Source organism: Vombatus ursinus, unplaced genomic scaffold, assembly GCF_900497805.2.
Source record: "Vombatus ursinus unplaced genomic scaffold, bare-nosed wombat genome assembly UNPS02014841.1, whole genome shotgun sequence".
Taxonomy (NCBI): domain Eukaryota; kingdom Metazoa; phylum Chordata; class Mammalia; order Diprotodontia; family Vombatidae; genus Vombatus; species Vombatus ursinus.
This window is the reverse complement of record NW_020954619.1, coordinates 22244301-22262904: the sequence shown is the minus strand read 5'-3', so window position 1 is coordinate 22262904 and position 18604 is coordinate 22244301. Positions and strand designations below refer to the sequence as shown.

Below are 18604 nucleotides of genomic sequence, written 5' to 3'. Positions count from 1 at the left end.
ACAATCAGATTAGTAATACAGGAAATTCAGAGATTTTCGCAGTAGTTGACCTTTTTCTCAATCAGATTTTTTCATGAGAATAGCTGACTTGTTTCAGTCCCTCTCCTTCAAATGGAGGTATAGTTTAAATAACCAAAGACTCTCTTCTTGATATGACCAAGCCCTACATACTTACTAAGAGGATAGGTTAACTCAGGCTTAGAGGTCTCCATGCAAGCCCTAACAGGGAATCTTTATAATATACTCTTGGTTAACCAATTATAAATTCTGTTTCTAGTTATTGTTCACCTTCTCCCATTTGTTCAACAATACTGAAAAGGTAGTATGTGTGTTAAATTCGTTTTTAAAATGAGGAAAAAGGCTTCCAGGATAAGGAATTCAAGGTTAAAATACAGTTAGAACAGAGGTCACTTTGGAATTCAAGTTGTACACAACATTGCCTTCTATTTTTACTGGTAAAAAAACAAGATAAGTCAATGGCAAAGGGTTAAGTTTTATTTTTGTGCTTCAGCATCAATATCAGATAGGCACTAGATCTTGACGAGGGGCTTTGTAAATATTAAAGTTTCAATTTTTAAATAACATGAACTAGGGGGAAAAAACCACAAAGGAATGAGATCTCTCTACCTATGGTGTTACCCCCATCTTCTACTCCAGAGCTCCTCTAACCAACAGCTTCACGTCGTTACCTCTCAGTTATACCTAGAATGCTTAAAAAGAAAATACCTCTCACAATTGCATCCCTTAGATTCATAGATGATTTTTGCAAATGCCTGTATTTTAATTGCAGAGTTTTGACCATAGATTTTTTCTTTTAACTATGGCCAAAATATACCCCTTTCCTCTTTTAAGGATGAAAATGAAAGACGAAAAATTAGCTAGGTATCTCTTTCTTAACAAAACTTCTATAGGCAAAAGGCATTGCTTTTTGGGAGCCAGCTGCCTACACTCTTTATTAATCACTGACATTTCAAAAAGGGGAGCCTCTTAAGAAAAGCCTCTTGAGACCCAAACACCTTAGAAACTTCTTGAATAAGCCCCACCCCATTATCTTTTTATCCTGAACTTAAATTCCAAAAAAGTATTTCCATGTAGAAAGGACACAAAAAGAGAACTGTATGAAAATGTAAATCTACATTTCATACCATTTGCTTTAAAAAAAAAGTTATGTAATTCCACATTTTACCTTGTCTTCTTGTTGTCTATACTTCCTTCTGAACTTTCTTCCGTTCCCTTTTGTGCAAGCCCCACCCAATTTAACATATAGATCAAACAGCACCAAAGAAAAGGGGAAAAGGGAATGTCTTTAAAGGTATAGAAAGTACATTAGAGAAGCTATTCCTGAGTGACCTGAACTTCATTAGGCTCTTCCGGTGTCACCTTGGGTTGGCAATGGGGGCACCACCAGGTGAGTCTCTGAAAACCATTTGGAGATTCAAAGCTATCCTTCATGACCTGGTGTCCAGCAGGGCAATGCTCTTTCTGGTAGATTAGATGGTGTTGTGGTTTCCCCTCCAACTTTTTCTGAAGCCAACCAGCACTGAAACTCACAACATGATCCAGCAAGGACTCAAGGTTCAAAGCAGTTAAGCAAGAACCTAAAGAGAGAGGATGGATTCTGGCCAAGTACAAAACTTCATTCTTTATGATATTTCCTAGAAACCAAGAAGACGAAAGGAGAAAAAAGGACAAATATGAAGAAATAAATACAGGCATACAAATAAATTTACAATTTATAGTAGTAGAAGGGTAATTGGACTTGCCAATTCATCTCAATTCCCAATGACAACTGCTTTGAGTGATCAGCAGAAACCCCTCTCCTGAGGAAGGCCCTTGCCTTAAAACTAGAGCACTGATGCTTTGAACTCATGGAAGGAAGGAGAGATCAGCTAAGCAATTTTTAAAACGTAAGGGCTAGTTAGTAGGGAACTGGCCATAGGAGATTATAATACAGAGAGAGGTAATGTGACCTAATAGAGAGGGCCAACCTTAAAATCCACCTGAATCCCACTCCTGTCTCTGATATAGTCCACTGGTCACTAGGCAGATCTCTTAACCTCTCAGTGCCCCTAGGCACCTCTCCAAGATGTAAGCTGCAGAGTTAGAGGAAGTTTATTTATTCAGGGATCTCATGATGGGATAGACAGTCCCAAAACAAAATAAGAATAAAATAAAAAAAACCACATTGGCTGTGGCTGCAACTAGGCAAGTCTCATCCCATTAGCAACATAATTATCAGCTCTGAGCACATGCCCCCAGAGTATGGCAAATCACACTGTGGTCCCAGAGCACTCTTCCTCCCTTCATTCCCATGAGACCCTTTTCCTCTTCTGCAATGATTTATTACACTGTGTTCTACAGCATGTTTCCTTTGTAACTCTATTTTATACATTAAAAATATTACTGAGAATGGACCCATAGGTTTCACCAAACTGCCAAAAGGGGACATGGCATAAAAAAAAAGTTAAACACTTTAAAACATATGAATCCCTTCTGGCCATCCATACCCAGGCCTGCAAAGTATCTTTGGTCCAGAAGAGTATAGCAGACAGGGTTAGCCTGCTTCAAAGCTTCCAAGGCTTGCCTTCGATCAAACTCCTCAGAGAGGATATCTGAAGTTGGTTTGACCATGGGTCCCAAACACCAGTAAATCCGACAATTATAAAATGCCAGGAAGCCCTTTGCAAAGTGCAGAACCAACCTAGAAGACAAGAGAGAATTTATCAGCACAATAGAAGGCAGATCATCAACAGAGCTGAGCTCAAAACAGCATTTATTGAGCACTTACTACATACAAAAGAATCTGAGAAAGGGATACAAGAATGAAACAAACCATGGGCAGAAAAAATATAATCATTTACACAATAAAAACACACAGAAGAAAACAAAAAGTTCAGAAGGGGACACAAAGAAGGTGATTTTGTTACTTAAAAACTATATGTAACAAACAGGATGTTTAATATGCAATCTTTTTTGTTCTTTGTATACTGAAATGTTCGTGTTTGTTGACAACTGTTAATCAAAACAATGATTAAAAATTAAAACAGGCAGAGGAATGCAGTGGCTTTGGGAGTGCTAGCCACAGAAGCACTTAGGACTTTCTCAAAGCTGAGATCCTGCTATCACTCCCTGAGACAACCCCACTTTATGGTATCTGCCCTGCTAAGCCAGCTCTCTTTCCATAAGACCAAACAAGGATCTAAATTCTAGATTCAGCTCTGTCACTAACTTCAACTACTTCCAGGATACATTTCTCTTCTTCCACTCCTAAAGACAATGTGAGGATGAAGAATCATTGCACCTCATTTCAAACTGCCCAGAAAAAAAGTGCTAATGACAAGAATGGAGCAGGTTAGGGGAAGATATCACTAGGTATTCATAAGAACCCTTGCATTTTCCACCAATTTCTTTTTTTTTCCACCAATTTCTTACTGAGACATTAAAGTCATTATTAATTATTATTTGAAAAAGAAACATTATTTTTGTTTCATTTTACAAATAGGGAAAAAAAACCCACAGCTCTTAAAAGAAACAGTGACTTCACCTATCAGTTTGGCTAATATGACAGAAAAGGAAAATAATAAATGTTGGAAGAATGTGGGAAAACTGAGACACTGATGTATTGTTGGCAGAGTTGTGAAATAATCCAACCATTCTGGAGAACAATTTGGAACCATGCCCAAAGGGCTATCAAACTCTGCATACCCTTTGATCCAGCAATATCCCACAAAGATCCTAAAAAAGGAGAAAGGACCTATGTGTACAAAAATATTTATGGCAGCAATTTTTAATAGTGGCAAAGAATTGGAAATTGAGGGAATACCCATCAATTGGGGAATGGCCAAACAAATTGTGGTTGTAACGGAATATTACTGTGCTATAAGAAATGTTGGACAGGCCGATTTCAGAAAAAACTTGGAAAGACTTACGTGAACTAATGCCGAGTGAAGTGAGCAGAACCAGAAGAACATTATACCCAGTAACAACAATATTGTATGATGATTAACTGTGAATGACTTAGCTCTTCTCAGCAATACAATGATCCAAGACAATTTCAGAGGACTCACGATGAAAAATGCTATCCACCTCCAGAGAAAGAACTGATGGCATATGAATGCAGATCAAAGCATACTACTGTTTCACTTTGGGTATTTTTTTGGGGGGAAGGGTTCCCCTTTGGGTCTATGTCTTCTTTCATAACATGACTAATATGGTAATATGCCCTGCATGATTGAACATGTATAACTGATATCAAATTATCAAATTGCTTACCCTGTTGGGTGAATGGGGGAGAAAATCTGAAACTCAAACTCTTTTTAAATGAATATTTACAATTGTCTTTACATGTAACTGAGGGAAAATAAAATATTTTTTTTTAAAAAAGTGACTTTTCCAAAAACTTTACAACAAATTTAGGTTAGCACCTGGATTTGAATTCTTGGTACACTGATTAGCCCATATAAACATGCTGCCTCCTCTGTGCAAGGAAATAAAATATATACTTACAGACAGACAAAAGCCAGACACTCAGACATCTCAATCCCTTAGTTTTGAGAACACCTTGACCCAACTAATACCTGGGTAAGGGGTCTTTCCAGTCTCCCCTCTTGTTGGCTTTTGTGGCTCTGGAGAATTCACTTGCCCGAACACTACCAAACATACCAAAATGGAAGCAAAGCCAAGGCCCAGAATTTTGAGAAGTATTTAGCCACCAAGGCGTATTATTAATAGGGTCCTTCTCTTCTTCCCCAAGCTCAAGTGCTTTAATGGATGAAGATGAGCCAGGAACTTCTTGTCCATCTAGCCCTGAGGTAGATTCAAGTTTATGATCACTAGTCTCTTCTGGAAGGTTCACTTCCTTCTGGAGATGCTTTGGCAATAGGAAACTGTCAGGAAGTCCCAGGTTTTCAGCTAGGCCAAAGTTAAGATATAAATTCTTTCCATGGACCTAGGAGGAAGAACAGGGTTGAAATTCACTAGCCATAACTTGCAACACTCTAGAGGAGATGTGTCTGGAAACATAGAACATATGGATAGCTATGGCTCATTCTGAGCCTAGGAACCTGCCATAGCCATCCATATGTTTTAACAATGCAAGAAATGAATAATATTTCATTGCAATAACAGAAGGCAGTATTTGATTAGCTCCCAAATAAGCAGAAAAGGTAGTATGTGCTACAGGAATTTAGAGCAAGAGTATGGGACAGAGGATGCCACAAGATGTAGGAAAACAGAAATCATCCATCAGGATACATTTAAGGATTTTAAGACTTTGTGGCTTAAAGAATTGTGGGCCATTTACATATCTGTTAAGAGACCTACATGATTTAAATCATAGATCAGTTTTGCTTATAGGGAAGGGGACCAATTAAAAGACATATGAAATCTATTTTTAGCTGGAATGATCTATATGTATTATTAACAGAATTAACATAAGGCCACAGTGCATGAGTCACCAAAGAAGAGCAAAGTTGGCAACACCTTCTCCAAGGTTGGAATGGGTGGACAAGTTTGAGAGTTAAGTATGTAGGACTGAAAAGAGAACCCCATTTGGAATAAAGGGGTAAAAATGGGTAGTTGTGGCTAGAAAAACACTTCAGAAAGAACATAAGGAGAGGAATAAAGAGGGGCCACTTGGGAAGGGAGGAGCTGAGAACATAGCATATATTTTAAGTTTTGCTAACAGTTCTCCCCTCCATTTAGTTTTTGTTACAAGAGATGACACTTACTATGTTCCAGGCACTGCACTAAAGAGATACCAGTTTGAACTTGAAAAGTATCTGTTGAATTGAAATTTCCTATCAGCACACCATTATATGTGCCATTCTCTACATCTTATTCAAAACCTTAAAGTTCACCTCATCAGTGAGACTTCATATTACCCACACAGCCCTCCCCCACCTAACAATAAAACTACATGGATGGGGTTGTAGAAATACAGTTCTCATGCATTAATATTTGGCAAATTTTTCTCCAAAAGGATTCTAGCAGTCTGGTAGTATGTGGCAAGAACTATATGGAAAATGGTCATTCTAAGCCAAAAATCCTGTTATGGGGATGTTACCAGAAAAGAATACAAAAGCTACCTGTTCAAAGTCTTTCTAGCAGCATTGTTTCCTTTATCATATCTAGTATTTCACTGGTGTAGGTACCTCTTCCATAGCTACAACTGGCAAGCCAGCCAGATTCTCTTTCGATGTGCTCTTTTCTGTCTAAATCTTTCCATAATTTCTCCATTGAGGATTTAATAATGCAATTAAAGACTATTTTATGGTTAATCTCAGAGCTGATAGGGATCTAAGAGGTTATCAAATCTAACAGTACTGTTTTATAGACATGGCCAGCCCAACTCCAACTCCCTTCTGATTTATACAAGTTTAACAATGTCTTTCACATTACTACTTAAATTTTATGCTTTTAGAGTTTTTTAAACTCCATGATAATTTCTCCAATAAAACCATAACACCATTGAATCTTTACCATGCAAAGATAAGTAAACCAAGCAATGCAGCAAATGCAACATTCCACACTTAAAACAGTTTCCCACCCCTCTACCAATATGAGAAAGCTATGTTTCATCACCTATTCTCTAGCACCAAAACTGATCATAATTAAGTTAGCTGTCCCATGTCCATTCAAACAGCAAGCATTTATTAAGTGACTGCTGTATGTCAAGCACTGTCTCAGGTGTTGAGGATAAAAGACAAAAATTAAAAGTCCCTGTTCTCAAGGAACTTATTGGAGAGTAGGGATAGGGGAGGGGTCAGGCAAGTTCATCAAGGAGGAAGGGTATTATAATCAGGACAGGTTTCATGTAAAAGGTGGCACTACAGATTTATCCTGAAGGAAGGGAAGGATTCTATAATTTAGAAGTGAGGAAGGCATTCCAGGCAGAGGGGACAGCCAGCACAAAGGCTCAGAAATGGGAGATGTAGTGCTGTATTTGACTAATAGGAAGAGGACCAGTTTGGCTTGGATACAGAGTAGGAGAAGAGGAATAATATATCATATGGATGGAAAGAGGTTTGAGTAAAATTATAAAGGCCTTTAAAAGTCAGTTTATATTCTAGAGGCAATAAAGAGACAATGAAATATAATGAATGAGAGAAGTGTCATGGTCAGATCTCTATCTAGAGACAAAGCACCCAAAACTCACACTGGAAAACAGGGGAACACTTGAGCCACAGCAGGTGAAAGGGAAAAGACAGGGAAGCAAGGAACCTGGGGTCTTTCAGGAGACCTACTACAAGCAAAACCCAAAATATCTGTTTGGGGCCTATCAGGCTCATATCATAGGCAAGGCATAGAGCCAGCTCCACATTTGGAACTATAAAAGCAGGAGACTGAGAAGGGGCAAAGGTGAAAACCTAACTGGATCCACTAGGACACTGAGCCAAAACCCAGAATTCCTACAGAGGGTGGGGCTTAGTCTTAGCCACCACCACATCCAAAAGCCAGCAAGACCTGCCTTCACCATCCAAGAGTATGGGAGGTAGCAGAGTCTGACCCAGTCACACGGCTCCAGTATAGAAACTAAGGCTGAAGATATGAGTGAATAAATAGAAGGACAACTAAATATTGAGAGTAGCCCAAGTAGTAAACCCAGAAGAGAATAATGCCACAAAAAGTCCAAGTACAGCTTCAGAGAAAAGAATGACTTGAATATAAGGTCTGTAAAAGTATCTGAAAGAAATGAAGCAAAAAATTCAAATATAATGTTAAATGAAATAAAAGCTAAGAAAGAATGGAAAGGAGAATGCCTTAGAAAAGAAGAAGATAAACTTTATCCATGAACTGGGCGACTTTTTGAAAACTAGAATGGGCCAAAGAGAAAACAATGATTCCAAAAGACAAGGATTCCCTCATTATCACAAAACAGAATAAGAAGAGATGATCCTGAGGAGTTTTGGAATAGAAGTTCTGCTTATTTCACTCTTTATCAGTTCATCTAAGCCTCTCCTTATTTCTTTGACTATTTTGTATTTATAAATTTCTCTTAGAATAACATCCACATATCACAGTATGTTCAGCTGCCCTCTAATCAATGGTTTTCCTTTTCTTTTTTTGCTACTACAGAGTGCAGTTATAAATATTGCTCTCTTTCTTCCATTACTGGGTCAAATAGGCCCCAAACATATATTTTGGGTTTTGCTTGCAGTAGGCCTTCTGAAGGACCCTAGGTTCCTTGCTTCCCCGTCTTTCCCTTTCAATCTGCTGTGGCTCATGTGTTCCCGTTTTCCAGTGCGAGTTTAGGCTGCTTTGTCTCTAGAGATCTGACCATGGCACTCCCCTCATTCATTAAGGGTATGAACCTTTATGAGCCTAATTTTAAGTTTTACACCACTTCTGGCATCCAAGTTATTACTGGTACCACACTGTGGTCTGCTTATTCCCACCATTCATTTCTTCTTTGTCATGGAAAAAGGTGAAAAACCACTTAAATGCCCAACAAACATGGAAAAGCTGAACAAACTGGTAATGTAAATCAATATAATGTAATATCACAATTTAATTAAGAATAGAAAGAATTATGATAAATAGAAATTTATTTTGTCCTCGGTAACCTTGAGTATGCTTCTTTACCTCTGCAGACTCAGTTTTCTCATCTGTAAAATAAAGGAGTTGGCCTGGGAAAGCTCTAAGATCCTTCTCAGTTATAACATATGATCCTATGAATACTATTATGCAAAGACTTATGTGAAATAAGTCTTTATTGAGGCAGCTAGGTAGCACAGTGGATAAAGCAATGAACTTGGAGTCAAGACCTAAATTCAAATCCTGCCTCAAACACTTTGTAGCTGAATAACCCCAAGCAAGACTTATCTCAGCCTCAGTTTACTCATCTGCAAAATGGGGATATTAATAGCACTTACTTCACAGGTTGTTATGAGGATAAAATATAAGTAAACTTAAAATGACATAATACAATTATCAAGAAAAGCCAGAAAAAAATCAATCTATACATAAACCATAACTATATAAAAAGGAAAAAAAAATACAAACAAGATTGAATGGACAAAGAAACAGAGGAAACAACTGCTAAGCTGTAACAGCTGTAACTTATAGATTCATATAAATCTTTTAAAAACTTTAAAAAGTTGAAATATGAGTTGAATAGGATTTGTTTAAATTAAACTTATTATTGTATAATATAAAATATAATATTACATAGATTATATATAATATATAATTCTATATAAGGCATTGTTATTAAAATTGTTATTAAATTAAAATTGTTTAAATTTAATTTTAATTTATTTAAATTTTATAATTAAAATAATTCCTCAATCCAGATATTTTTTGCAGATTAACCCAACTATCATTTCTTTGAGTCTCCTCAGCTCCTAGTAAAGTATCAATCAGCAGTTGATAGCCTGCTTTATCAATGTATTTGTGAATGTTCTATTTACTGTCAAATCTACCTTTAAATTCCTATTTCAGTAACTCTCCATTTCATTTGTATTTGCCTTGGCCAAGCCTAACACCATGGACAATCAACAAATGCTTATTAAGAGAATTCAGATTAATGTCTTCACTATAACCCCACATTCAAGTCAACCTATTCCCACCTCAGTTTCTTCAGTTACCCCTGGCATGACCTTCCTTCTCCAAACCTTTGTCATGCAAAGTCTTATTACTTGATAACATTTCCCAACTGACAATAATCCAATTATTCCTAAAATTTTCAGGGTCAAAGGATCAGGTAAATACAACAAAATAGCTAGAGACAAGTGGCAAGAGTATAAAGTGGGCAAAGTTATGTAAATGAATTTCTTGTGGTCAGCTTCTGTTTTTATTAGGGTACAACAAGAATAGATTTCAGAAAAACCTGGAAAGATTCGCATGAATTGATGCAAAGTGAAATGAACAAAATCAGGAGAACATTGTACACAGTTAATAGCAACACTGTATGATAATCAACTATGAATGACTTGACTCTTCTTTTTTTTTTTTGTGAGGCAGTTGGGGTTAAGTGACTTGCCCAGGGTCACACACACACACACACACACAGAGAGCTAGTGAGTGTTATGTGTCTGAGGTCTTCCTAACTCCAAGGCTGCAACTCTATCCACTGCCCCACCTAGTTGCCCCAAACTTAGCTCTTCTCAGCAATGCAATGATCCAAGACAATATCAAAGGACTCATCATGAAAAATGTTATCAACATCCAGAGAAAGAACTGATGAACTCTGAATGCAGATATCAAAGCATACTATTTTCACTTTATATTTTTTCATTGTCTTTTCCTTTTGGTCTATTTCTTCTTTCACAGCTATGACTAATACGGTAATATTTTACATGATTGCACATATATAACCTATATCAAATTGCTTAGTTTTAGGAAGAAGGTGGGGAGAGAAGGGGAAGGAGAAAAATTTGGAACTCAAAATTTTGTAAAAATGAATACTAAAAATTGTCTTTATATATAATTGGGGGGAAAAAGAAACTACTAATTTAAAAAGAATGCATAGCCTGCCAATTAAAAGTAAACATGAAGATTTCCCTCTCTATTTTAATAAAAGGATAAAAGCCTACCGAAAATAAAAGTACATCAGAAAATTTCAGATAATGAGAACTTAACTCAGCACAATGATGGGAAACATATCAACACAGCAATTAGGCAAAAGGATTAGCTAAGAGAACTTTTAAGAGAGAGGGAAAAAAAAAAGACTGAGAATGTGCCTTCGAGCAAGTATGAAAGGCAAGGAGAGTTTTGCAGTGACCCATATAACATATACAGTTGCTACCTATGTATGCACAAAGTACAAATTAGCCTCTGGCCTCAAGGAGGTAAAAGGGTTAGAGGAATGCTCCTCTGTTTTCTAAGGGTAGCAGGCATGTACATACACACAATTCATGCTGAAGGAACCCCAGAAATTCCAAGGAGACATGGCACTTTGATCCTTCCCATGTGGAGAAAGTAAACCAAATCCTAAGGTATATACAACACATTTTAAAAACGAGCCAGCATTATGTTAAGTGCCTATGGGTCAGGCACTGAGCATACCAAGAGAAGTGTGAAAACACTCCCTGCCGTCAAGATACTTGCAGTTTATCTAAGGAAAGGAACATGCACATATAGAAAGTCATAAAAGGTGATGGGGGGATGGGAAGGCTTTATCAGTTGGGGGTAGGAGAAATTAAGAAAGGCCTTATATAGGAGGTGCCACCCGAGGTGTGTCCTAAAAGAAACTAGGGAATGAGATAAAGATAAGTAAGAGAAGCAAGAGAGAATCTCAACAAGAAAACTCAAGAAAAGATAGTGGTCATCAGTGTCAAATGCTGCAGAAGTCAAGAAGACATGATATGTGTATCAATTACTTCCACCATGACATCCTGGTGGGCCTGAGTTATAAATGGGAAGAAGGTAGCCAAATGAATTGGCAAGAAAAATCTAGGTTTAAAAGAAATAATACTGTATGAAATACTTTTACAGCTATCTTTTCCCAAATAGAGGGAGAGCAGGAGAATAGGAAGATCACACTCTATAAATTCTATAATAGAATATAAGATCAAGGTCTGTGTTTCATTTTGTTTCTGTACCCCTTGCAAAATGCCAAACAAATAATGAGCACTTACTTGTTGAAACAGCCTGGCAGACAGGTACTTGTATCAATGAGGCTGACAGCATGAGGGGTCAGAATGATATCAAACATTTGTCCTATAAACCTACCTACCTGTGAGTCCTGGAGCCGCAGCATCTCTAGCATGTTTGGGTTTATCTTCTTACTATTACCCCCTACGGTGACCACCAACTGCCCCACAAATGGAGCCACCAGCTGGTGGAACTTCCTCAGAGATGGACCTTCTGGCATCCCTGTCAGCAGAAAAGAAAAGCAGAGATCACTAGTCAGTAAGTCAAATCTCTATTATAGAGCTTTAGAGAACACCTAAGATGGTCAAACCAGAGGCCCAAGTTCCCACTGGTGGCAGAGCTTCTTGCTAGTTTAGTGCTTTCTTCTACAATGCATTTAATGGATCCAACATATCTCAAGATTCTAATTAATGTATAGGGTAAAGGGCCCAGTAAGATCAAAGGTAATGACACTCTCTGCTCTCACAGAGCTTACAGTCTACTAAGGGGGTAAAATAAAAATACATAAAACATAATAACCTAAGAGCATTAAAGAGCTAAAAGCCAAAGCACCACACGAGATCAGAAAGGGATGATACAAAATAGGTAGATCAAGGAAGGCTTTAATCAATGAAATAGCATTTGAATTAGGTTATTCAGGTTGGGTGGAAGTTTTAAGGCTGAAGGATTAGGAACAACATTCCAAGCATAAGGTAAGCAAATTGCAAAGTGCAAAATGCATTCATTGGCAAGAGAATAACCAAGGTGGGCTAAAGAATAATGTACACGATGGGAAACATCAGATAAAGATGACCTATCTAATATCCCCACTACTATTTAGGTCAATAAACATTAGCTACAGGATTTCCAGATAAGAAAGCTGCAGGAAAGGCAAGAGGGGCCCAACTTTCTCCAGCAATTATCTTTAAAAAAAAAAAAAAAATTAATGGCATAAAGCTAGGTAAAGAGGATATAAAACTATCCCTGTTTGCTGACGACATGATGGTTTAATTGGAAAAATCTTAGGAAATCAGCAAAGATACTAAATGAAATAATAGCTTCAGCAAAGTTGGAGGCTACAAAACAAACATTCAAAAATCAACAGTAGTTCACATAATGATTAAATTTAAGAGCCAATAATAGAAAGGAAAATTCCATTCCAAATAACTATAAAATGAATAAATTATTTGGGGATAAATCTCCCAAAGAACACAAAGTACTTGTATAGATTCAACTACAAAGTTAAATACCTGGAGAAATATTCAAGGCTTATACTAGGTCATGCTAATATAATAAAAATTATAATAGTACCAAAGTTATTCAGTTTTCATGCTATATCAATTAAATTATCAAAAGAATACATTACAGAGCTCAACATAATAGTGTAATTCATTTTAAAAAATAAAAGTCTGAGAATATTGAGGGAAATAATCAAGAGGTAGAGATGAAGAAAATCAGTAAAAAAAAATTTTTAAAGGAAAGATACTATAGACAATGAATTCACTTTAATAGTTAGCATATATTCACCAAAAGGCATGGCATCTAAGTATTAAAATGGAAAGCTAAAAGTTACAATGATAATGACAGCAAAACTATAATAGTGGGGGCTCCATGCACCCCTATAAGAGCTAAATTAATCTAATTAAAAAAGAAAAAAGGATCTCAATAAAATTTTGGAAAAGTTAACCAAGACAGATCTCTCAAAATTACTAAATGAGAACAGAAAGGAATATATATATATATATTCTAAGGTATACATGGCAACTTTACAAAAACTTACCATTAAGGCATAACAACCTTATAAACAAATGGAGAAATATTAAAACACATCCTTTACTGGCCATAATGCAAAAACAAAACCATTTTTTTCAACAGGCCACTGAGAGATTAAAAATTAATTGGCAAAAATGGAGCCAAGATGGCAGATTAGCATAGGAACTGCTCACCAACCCCTTGTCCCCTTCTCTCCCCCAACATCCTCCAAATAGAGCTAGAAAATGCACTAGACAGAATCCATATTAGGAAATCCAAGAAAAAGTCACAGTGGGTCATTTTCCAGCCCAAGTCAACAAAGGGAGATAGACAGAGAGGTCTGTAGACACTGGGGACAAGTTCTAGCAAGGAAGCAACTGAAAGAAGACTGTGGCTATGCACTCTACCAAAATGAGATCCAGGGCTCATAATGTGGCACATAATTTCATGCAAGGTTTGGGAATGAGTTTTAATTGGCAACTCTGTCACCCACTATCCAGTTCTGATTCACAGATCAAGGTGGGGCTGAGGAGACCTGTGCCCAGGGATAGTATTCAAAGGTTTAAGGAAATTGGGACCAATGCAAAAGAACCATTTTGTCCTTAGGGATAAGGATAAAGAGACAGTGGAGAAGTAGAGAGATTTTTAAGAAATAGGAAAGAAAAGGGAGTTCATAGCAAAGGACCTCTATTTTACTATTTTTAGAGTAGGAATCAAGAACATCTGTTAGAATCATGGACAGAACACTGAAGGCTTGAGAAGAGAAATGGTTTGGAACAGTAGGTAAGATGAGTGGGGTAAAAATCAAGGAAGAATAAAAACCTTGCTATACAGCTATAAAGAACCCTTTTGAGATTGGATAATATGAATTCATACTGGACCCAGTCAATATGGTTGTTGGATTTCAATCAATCAACATTTATTACGCACCTATCATGTGCCAGGCACTGTACTAAGCTCCAAGCATACAAAAAGAGGCAAAACACAGTCCCCTGCTCTCAAAGAGCTTACAATCTAATGGGGGAAACAACAAGCAACCAAATATATACAAACTATATACAGGATAAATTGTTAAAATTTAACAGAGGGAAGGCACCAGAATTATGAGGATTTAAGAAAGGCTTCCTGTAGAAAGTGGGGTTTTAGCTGGCTCTTAGAGGAAGCCAGAGAGGTCGGTAATTAGAGCCGAGAAGGACAGATAAGAAAAATGCCTGGAGCCAAGAGATGGGGTGTCTTGTTCATGGAAGAGCCAGGATGCCAATGCCACTGGATCAAAGAGTATGTGAAAGAGGACTGAAAAGGGGGAAGAGGAAAGGGGCACGATGACAGGTTATGATGGGCTTTGAACGCCAAACAGCATTTTTTAGTTGCAGCTGGCAGAACCACCAGCAGTCTATTACAACAGTCCAGGAATCAAGTGATCCAGATCTTCACTAGAATGGTGGCAATGTCACACAGAAGGGGGCATGCTGGAGAGATATTGGCAAAGATGAAATCGACAAGACTTGGCAACAGATTGGATGGGGGGAGGGGGAAGGAGAGAATAAGAGAGAGTGAGAAGTCAATTTCATGTCTCTGAGTGACTAGAAAGATCATTTGCCCTCAACAGTAATGCGGAAGGGGAGGTAGAGGTGGGGAGAAGTTTTAGGGGGGGAATACGAGTTCTGTTTTGAACATACCAAGTTTTAGATGTCTTCTGAACATCCAATTCGAGATGAAAGGCATTTGGAGATGCAAGACTGGAGGCACAGAGTTTGAGGCAGGATAGGTAGATGAGAATCATCAGTATGGAGATGGTAATTAAATTCAAGGGAACTGATGAGATCACAAAGTGAATATAGAAGGTGAAGTAAAGAGGGTCCAGAACAGAAACCTAAGGGACACCTACGGTTAAGAGATCTGGAAGGGGATCCTGCAAAGGAGACTGGGGAAAGATCACAGGATCAAAGAATGCTGGGAACTAGAATGAACTTTAAGCAATTATATATTTTATTTTACACAGAAAACAACAAAGGCTCAGGAATATATGTGCTCCCCGATTCTCATGCTAAGGTGACAAATTTTATAATGAGAAGAATGGACAGTTAAAAATGTTATTGAGCAGATGAAAAACTTCAGGGAAGTCACATCACAAGAAGTGAAGACATTACTGCCTTCTCTCCTTGTCCATAAAAACCCCTGTGTAAGAACGTACTCTGGATAACCAAGGCTATTCCCAGGCCCACTCAGGGAAAAACATTAGAGTATGTGATGTATACTATAGGCCCGGGTTACCAGTACATTCTCAGCCTTGGAGCCTTCTTGGCTCCAAGAGTACCATCTACTGTCCCCAGGCTGTGCTGCCAAAGCTGAACAGGAAACCGATGCCCACAACATGGTCGTACAACTTGGCCTGGAACTCTAGGCCTCTGATCATATGTCTCCCCGAATTATCCCTATTTCAGTAGTTCAATTCAATGGCCTTCTATTTGCCATATATTGTGCTAGGCGCTAAGTGACATAAAAAGCCCAAAGACAGTTCCTGCCCTCAAAGAGCTTACAATAGAATGGCTAAGACAACATGCAAACGACCTACACACAGCAAACTACCAGAGAATGGCACCCTACGGAGGTAGGCCTATTAATGAACTAGATGGGGTGGGGGGGGCTCTACTGACCCTTACAGAAGTCCACTCGAGATCCCGGAGAGGTCGCTGGAGGGTCCAGGGTCCCAGAACTTGCAAAACTCGGATGGAACTGGACCTAAGAAGCTGCTAGAAACGAAGAAGGGGCGCTCACGGGGCCTCCTCCGGGAGGAGGCGGCTCAGCCCCAGGCTCAGCCCGCCCGCGACCCCTCAACCCCCATCCCCAGGAAGCGGGAACCCCCTCTAAGGATCTGCCCGGAGCACGCAGTTCCCACCCTCGGCTAACGGGAGCGGGGAAAGTGCCTTGGGGGAGGGAACGAGGAGGGTGCGTGGCAAGAACCGATGAGCCGAACTAACTAACCCGAGGTTCCCGACCCTGGCACGGAGATGGGGGGAGGGGGGAGTTCAAGCACAGGTGGAAACAACAAAAAGTGGAAAGGTCCCACCCCGGCTCGTTTGGCAATCAGCCTCAAATATGAAGCTCCCGCGGGATGAGTTCATCCAATCAGAGAGGAGGGCGGGGTTACGAAGGACCTGATCATTGGAGAAGAGAGTAAGGGGGTGGGGCTTAGAGGAAGGCGGAGGTGCGGGGATGAACGGGCGGAGGGAGAGAGGGCACAGATGCTGGGGGGGCGGGGGAGAGGAGGAAGAGAGAGGAGAAGGGGCTGAGATTAGGAGGGGTGGGGAATTTATCACCAAAGACTGGGAAGAAGAAGAGACAGAAGAGAAAGAAAGGGAGCAGAGCTGGATTCAGTGACTCTTGGGGGTTGTCAGGGATCTCTGAGTCATCCCTGAAAATCCTCTCTGCTCCCTTCTCTTCTCGTGATCGTTCAAGCCTTGGCGGGAAGCCTCCCCAAGAGGGGAAATTTAGACACTGCCGGATGGGAGGCCATCGATTCCTCTTGGGGATACCTTTTAAGTGGGGGGGGGAATGTTTTCCTTTTTACTATTCCACCCATTGTTCTTAATTCTGCCCCCTGGGGCCGGAACAAGCTTAATCCCTCTGCCGTATTCCTGGGCTTGAAGAGGATCCAGTTCGACGAGAATTCATCTCTTCTGAACGCTAAGCATCTCTGGTTTTTTTCCACTAATACTAGATTGGCGTCTAGACCTGCTCTGCCCTCCTCGCCTTCAGATTGGCGTCTAGACCAGCTCTGCCCTCCTCGCCTTCAGCCGAATGTTTTGCTGCTTATTGGTTTATGCAGGGTTAACTTGTGTGTACCTTCCTCAAAGGAGGTGATTTAGAACTGAACACAGTATTCCAGATGTTATCTGATCTTCAGGGATCTGGATTGCTTGCTGGGGGAGGCCTTCCCCCCCCTTGCCGCTCGGTCACCTTGGGCAAGACATTTCCTCTCTCGACTTCCGATTTCTCTTTTGCAAATTAAGGTAGTTGATCAATGGAAAGAGCGATCTCATAAGAGGACCTGGGTTCAAATTCCACCTCTGAAAGACTTAATGTGCCCTGTTAAGCAAACTTACTTAACCTCTCTGGGGTTCATTCCGTCATTTGTAAAGCCAGGGAATTAGATAAGAAGGCTATCTAATAGCCCTTTTAGGGGCAGGTAGGTGCAGTGGGTAGAGCGTTGGCCCTGATGCGGTCTAGACGTTAGGGGTCTTGGAATTGACACCTGGGTCCTGCCCGAAAGAATTCGACCCAAGCCTTCTTGCAGCAAAAAACAAGGTTTATTGAAGATTCGCCATATTAGCTAGACTCTTAAGGAATCTGAGCATCCATGTGCTCTTGGCTAGATTCTAAGAATCAGAGCATCTTAATGGAGACAAGATGGACCTTATATACAGAAAGACCGTGGGAGAGTGGCCAAGTAGTCCATGAGGTAATAGAATTCCCAAGGGTGGGAAATGGAGCCTAGGTGGGACCAAGGGTGGGAAGTGGTCTGGGGCCATAGGGAGGTACCAGTAGATGGGACTCTAACCTCAGGGGACAGAGATTTGGCCATGTGGGAAAGTCCAGAGTTTTTCTTTTCTGGGGCTCAGATTCCAACCCCATCAGGGCCAGAGTTTTTCCTTTCTGGGGCTCAGATTCCAACCCCATCTGCCCTGGAGTCAGGAGGACCTGAGTTCATATCTGGCCTCAGACACATAACACTCACTAGCTGTGTCATTCTGGGCAACCCCAATTGCCTCACAAAAAAAAAAATTAAAATAAATTTAAATTTAAAAAAATTAAATAGCTCTTCTAGATCAATGATCCTGTGATCCCCAAGGTCATCTTCATACCTGACTTTATATAAATCTAGGACAAGGAGAAAGGCAAAGAAAGGAAGGTACCCCGCCTTCTCATAGGTCTCTGGCCCTGTCATTCAACAAGCATTTGTTAAACCCTACTATGTACCAGGCAGTAGGTACAGTTTTTTGGGGGAGGAGGGAGGTGCGGATGGGGCAGGGGTAGTGCTAGTGCCTAGCACAAAAATGAAATAGTCTTAACTGTCAAAGAACCTGCATCTATCAGGGAGATATGTAGGAAAATGAAAACATACAAAATAAATACAAAGTAATTTGGGAAGGGAAGGAAGGAGGCACTGGCAGCTTGAAGCATCTGGAAAGGCTTGATAATGGAAGTGGTGCTTGAGAAGAGCTTTGAAGGAAACTAGAAGTACTGTGGGGCAGAGGTGAGGAGGTTCCAGGCATTC

The 18604-nt window shown here is 39.6% G+C and overlaps 1 protein-coding gene across 1 annotated transcript; it reads right to left on the bottom strand.

Moving 5' to 3' along the window:
* Positions 1-490: 490 nt before the first annotated feature.
* NEIL2 (nei like DNA glycosylase 2) lies at positions 491-16141 on the bottom strand. The gene is made up of 5 exons (XM_027840406.1): positions 15984-16141; positions 11678-11817; positions 4578-4948; positions 2508-2701; positions 491-1655 (listed from the first exon to the last, which is right to left on the bottom strand). The coding sequence occupies exons 2-5, from the start codon at positions 11813-11815 to the stop codon at positions 1336-1338; spliced, it is 1023 nt and encodes a 340-aa protein (XP_027696207.1). The 5' UTR covers positions 11816-11817; positions 15984-16141; the 3' UTR covers positions 491-1335.
* Positions 16142-18604: the final 2463 nt, after the last annotated feature.

Coding starts and splice junctions, on each gene's coding strand:
- NEIL2 (XM_027840406.1), bottom strand. CDS start 11,815: ATGCCAGAAGGTCCATCTCTGAGGAAGTTCCACCAGCTGGTGGCTCCA. Junction 2,702..4,577: donor TGGAAAGACCCCTTACCCAG/GTATTAGTTGGG, acceptor CTTGTCTTCTAG/GTTGGTTCTGCACTTTGCAA. Junction 1,656..2,507: donor AAGATACTTTGCAGGCCTGG/GTATGGATGGCC, acceptor CTTGGTTTCTAG/GAAATATCATAAAGAATGAA.